Source organism: Brassica napus, unplaced genomic scaffold, assembly GCF_020379485.1.
Source record: "Brassica napus cultivar Da-Ae unplaced genomic scaffold, Da-Ae ScsIHWf_3139;HRSCAF=3958, whole genome shotgun sequence".
Taxonomy (NCBI): Eukaryota; Viridiplantae; Streptophyta; class Magnoliopsida; order Brassicales; family Brassicaceae; genus Brassica; species Brassica napus.
Genome location: NW_026016360.1, coordinates 1 through 5,421, shown reverse-complemented (window position 1 = coordinate 5,421; position 5,421 = coordinate 1). Strand labels below are relative to the sequence as shown.

General features: G+C 38.6%; 1 protein-coding gene across 1 annotated transcript; it reads left to right on the top strand.

Annotated features, from left to right (window-relative positions):
• Positions 1 to 1,257: 1,257 nt before the first annotated feature.
• LOC125603280 (DNA-directed RNA polymerase subunit beta-like) lies at positions 1,258 to 4,631 on the top strand. Its single transcript, XM_048774398.1, has one exon. It carries the CDS (start codon positions 1,886 to 1,888, stop codon positions 2,729 to 2,731), a length of 846 nt encoding a protein of 281 aa, XP_048630355.1. The 5' UTR covers positions 1,258 to 1,885; the 3' UTR covers positions 2,732 to 4,631.
• The last annotated feature ends 790 nt before the right edge of the window (positions 4,632 to 5,421 follow it).

Here is a 5,421-nt window from a genome sequence, read left to right as displayed (position 1 = left end):
ATTGATAAAAAAGCAAGAATATGGGCTCGTGTGAGTAGGAAACAGAAAATATCTATTCTAGTTCTATTCATCAGCTATGGGTTCGAATCTAAGAGAAATTCTAGAGAATGTTTGCTACCCTGAAATTTTCTTATCTTTCTTAACCGATAAGGAGAAAAAAAAAATTGGGTCAAAAGAAAATGCTATTTTGGAGTTTTTATCAACAAATTTTCTTGTGTAGGTGGGGATCCAATATTTTCTGAATCCTTATGTAAGAATTACAAAAAAATTCTTTCACCAAAGGTGTGAATTGGGGAGGATTGGTCGCCGAAATATTAACTGGAGACTTAATCTTAATATACCTCAGAACAATATATTTTGTTACCACGCAGAATATATTAGCAGCTGCCGATCATTTGATTGGGATGAAATTTGGAATGGGTACACTTGATGATATGAATCATTTGAAAAATAAACGTATTCGCTCTGTAGCGGATCTTTTACAAGACCAGCTCGGTTGGCTCTGGCTCGTTTAGAAAATGTAGTTAAGGGAACTATAGGCGGAGCAATTAGGCATAAATTGATACCTACTCCTCAGAATTTGGTAACTTCAACTCCGTTAACAACTACTTATGAATCCTTTTTCGGATTACATCCATTATCTCAAGTTTTTGGATCGCACTAATCCATTGACAACAAATCGTTCATGGGAGAAAGTTGAGTTATTTGGGCCCTGGCGGATTAACAGGGCGAACTGCTAATTTTCGAATACGAGATATCCATCCTAGTCACTACGGGCGTATTTGCCCCATTGACACGTCTGAAGGAATCAATGTGGGACTTATTGGATCTTTATCAATTCATGCCAGGATTGGTGATTGGGGGTCGTTAGAAAGTCCGTTTTATGAACTCGTTGAGAAATCAAAAAGGCGCGGATACGGATGCTTTTTTTATCACCAATTCAAGATGAATATTATATGATAGCGGCAGGAATTCTTTGGCTCTTAATCGGGGCATTCCAAGAAGAACAGGCTGTACCAGCTCGATACCGCCAAGAATTTTGGACTATCGCATGGGAAGGGTCATCTTCGAAGCATTTTTCCTTTCCAATATTTTTCCATTGGAGCTTCCCTAATTCCTTTTATCGAACATAATGTGCGAATCGAGCTTTAATGAGTTCTAATATGCAACGTCAAGCATTCCACTTTCTCGGTCCGAAAAGTGCATTGTTGGAACTGGATTGGAACGCCAAGTGGCTTTAGATTCGGGGGTTCCCGCTATAGCCGAACACGAGGGAAAATCCTTTATACTGACACTGAGAAGATAATTTTATCGGGAAATGAGAATACTTTAAGTATTCCATTAATTATGTATCAACGCTCAAACAAAAATACTTGTATGCATCAAAAACCTCAGGTTCGCCGGGGTAAATGTATTAAAAAGGGACAGATTTTAGCAGATGGTGCTGCTACAGTTGGTGGGGAAACTCGCCTTGGGGGAAAAATATTAGTGGCTTATATGCCATGGGAAGGATACAATTTTGAAGATGCGGTACTCATTAGTGAGTGTCTAGTATATGGTGATATTTATACTTCTTTCCACATACGGAAATATGAAATTCAGACGCATGTGACAACCCAAGGTCCTGAAAGGATCACTAAGGAAATACCGCATCTAGAGGGCCGTTTACTCCGAAATTTAGACAAAAATGGAATTGTGATGCTAGGATCGTGGGTTTGAAACGGGTGATATTTTAGTAGGTAAATAACGCCTCAGATGGCGAAAGAATCCTCGTATGCTCCGGAAGATAGATTATTACGGGCCATACTTGGCATTCAGGTATCGACTTCAAAAGAAACTTGTTTAAAATTGCCATAGGTGGTAGAGGTCGAGTTATTGATGTGAGATGGGTTCAGAAAAGGGGGGTTCAAGTTATAACCCCGAAATAATTCGTGTATATATTTCACAGAAACGTGAAATCAAAGTAGGTGATAAAGTAGCCGGAAGACATGGAAATAAAGGTATCATTTCCAAAATTTTGCCTAGACAGGATATGCCTTATTTGCAAGACGGGAGACCCGTGGATATGGTCTTCAACCCATTAGGAGTACCCTCACGCATGAATGTAGGACAGATATTTGAATGCTCGCTTGGGTTAGCGGGAAGTTTGCTAGATAGACATTATCGAATAGCCCCTTTTGATGAGAGATATGAACAAGAGGCTTCGAGAAAACTCGTATTTTCTGAATTATATGAAGCTAGTAAGCAAACAGCCAATCCATGGGTATTTGAACCCGAGTATCCAGGAAAAAGCCGCATTTTTGATGGAAGAACGGGAGATCCTTTTGAACAGCCTGTGATAATAGGAAAGCCCTATATCTTGAAATTAATTCATCAGGTTGATGATAAAATACACGGACGTTCTAGTGGACATTATGCACTTGTTACACAACAACCCCTTAGAGGCCGTTCTAAGCAGGGGGGGCAGCGGGTAGGCGAAATGGAGGTTTGGGCTCTAGAGGGGTTTGGTGTTGCTCATATTTTACAAGAGATGCTTACTTATAAATCTGATCATATTAGAGCTCGCCAAGAAGTACTTGGTACCACTATCATTGGAGGAACAATACCTAAACCAGAAGATGCTCCAGAATCTTTTCGATTACTTGTTCGAGAACTACGATCTTTGGCTCTGGAACTGAATCATTTCCTTGTATCTGAGAAGAATTTCCAGATTAATAGGAAGGAAGTTTAATCGGAATGAATCACAAAATTTCTTATATGATCGATCGGTATAAACATCAACAACTCCGAATTGGATTAGTTTCTCCTCAGCAAATAAGTGCTTGGGCCACTAAAAAAATACCTAATGGAGAGATAGTTGGAGAGGTGACAAAACCCTATACTTTTCATTACAAAACCAATAAACCGGAAAAAGATGGATTATTTTGTGAAAGGATTTTTGGGCCTATAAAGAGTGGAATTTGCGCTTGTGGAAATTATCGAGTGATCGGAGATGAAAAAGAAGACTCGCAATTTTGTGAACAATGTGGAGTTGAATTTGTTGATTCTCGGATACGAAGATATCAAATGGGATACATAAAACTGACATGTCCTGTAACTCATGTATGGTATTTGAAACGTCTTCCTAGTTATATTGCGAATCTTTTAGATAAACCTCTTAAAGAATTAGAAGGTCTAGTATACTGCGATGTGTGATTTGATCGAAATTTTTATTTTTAAGAATGATAAACTCTCATCCCCTTCAATCAATTTGGGATGCCCTCGATCTGACATGTCTCTTGAAAAGAGTAACATGAAGCTCAGACTTGTGGGTGTATTCAATACTCCCAAATAACAAGGGCGATTGGTCTATGGTCGATTCAGTAAAAAAAAAGTACTTCAAATTGATAGTCGTACCTCGTGAAAAGAAGACCTTTTTTTTGTCGAATTAAGCATTCCCTTATCTTTCTAAACGAAAAGAAATTTGGTTTTTTATATTGAAGTAAACAAATATGTCATGGTTGGAGAAGTCTATACATCGCATATAAGCTTTAAGAATATTGTGGCATAACCATCGAGGTAACGCAGGACCTAAAAGATCGAATGGAACAATACATAGACAAATAAATCCCGTATGAATTCTAAGGCATTCCTTTCACTTAAGGTAAAAAGTATTCCGGCATTCGAAGGGAAGTAGACTACTCAAGAATTTGACATTTTTTTCTGTCGTAATTTTGAATTCACTAAAGAATCTAAATAGAAATCAAAGAAGAATTAATTGAATCAATGAAATGGTGGTTGGTTTGCACTGAGAACTTGAGTAAGGCGTAGATTCTTTTTGGGTTTTCACTTGATTTTATAAAATACAATTGGAAAGTGCGACCCCTTTCTTTATCTTTATTTGATATAACTACTTGAGCCGGATGAGAGGAAACTTTCATGTCCGGTTTTGAGGGGGGGAGATCATATAGTGGACCCTATCCCAATTTTTCTTTTGCTAGGCCCATAACGAAAAAACCTACTTTCTTACGATTACGAGGTTCATTTGAATATGAAATTCAATCCTGGAAATACAGCATCCCACTTTTTTTTACTACTCAAGGTTTCGATATATTTAGAAATCGAGAAATTTCTACTGGGGCGGGTGCTATCCGAGAACAATTAGCCGATTTAGATTTGCGAATTATTATAGAAAATTCGTTGGTAGAATGGAAACAATTAGGAGAAGAAGGTCCCACGGGAATGAATGGGAAGATCGAAAAATTGTAAGAAGAAAAGATTTTTTAGTTAGACGTATGGAATTAGCTAAGCATTTTATTCGAACAAATATAGAACCGGAATGGATGATTTTATGTCTCTTACCGGTTCTGCCTCCCGAGTTGAGACCCATCATTCAGATAGAAGGGGGTAAACTGATGAGTTCAGATATTAATGAACTCTATAGAAGAGTTATCTATCGGAACAATACTCTTACTGATCTATTAACAACAAGTAGATCTACACCAGGGGAATTAGTAATGTGTCAGGAAAAATTGGTACAAGAAGCCGTGGATACACTTCTTGATAATGGAATCCGTGGACAACCCATGAGGGATGGTCATAATAAGGTTTACAAGTCATTTTCAGATGTAATTGAAGGAAAAGAGGGAAGATTCGCGAGACTCTGCTTGGCAAACGGGTCGATTATTCGGGGCGTTCGGTGATTGTCGTTGGACCCTCACTTTCATTACATCGCTGTGGATTGCCTCGCGAAATAGCAATAGAGCTCTTCCAGACATTTGTAATTCGTGGTCTATTAGACAACATCTGGCTTCGAACATAGGAGTTGCTAAGAGTCAAATTCGTGAAAAAAAGCCGATTGTCTGGGAAATCCTTCAAGAAGTTATGCAGGGGCATCCCGTTTACTGAATAGAGAAGCACCTCCTACCCCATACATTCATTCATCCCCCCCATTTAGTGGGACGCACTGATTTCTTTCTCCATTAGTTTCCTTTTAAGGGTTCACCCCCCTTTTGCAAGGGATGAATGCCTATCCCTGCTCTTGCCTTCTTCCCCTCAGCTACAGCCGTTTTCGCTATTCTCTTCTCCCAATAATCTCCTCTCCCAATTTTCCGATCCTCCTTTTCCCTCAGTTATTATCCGAGCCCCCTCCACGACCCATCCTTATTTGCCAAATATAATCCTGTACTCTAACAAAGATTAAAATAAGAATTTACGAAACAAACTATGTTTATGGAAGGACCACTTTTTTTACTTCCTATGATGCAATTGGAGTTACGGCAGACTTTAGGAATCAATTGGCGTTCATGTGCTTTATCTTTAGAAGATCAATCAGAGCTCGTTACTTATGTTTTCTCATTGAATTTCTATATACAGCTATGGAGATTATTGCTGGACCGACTCAAGATATGCTGATTGGACTCTATGTATTAACGAGCGGAA

Excerpts from the sequence above, each read along its gene's own strand:
- LOC125603280 (XM_048774398.1), top strand. The coding sequence starts at position 1,886 with ATGGGTTCAGAAAAGGGGGGTTCAAGTTATAACCCCGAAATAATTCGT.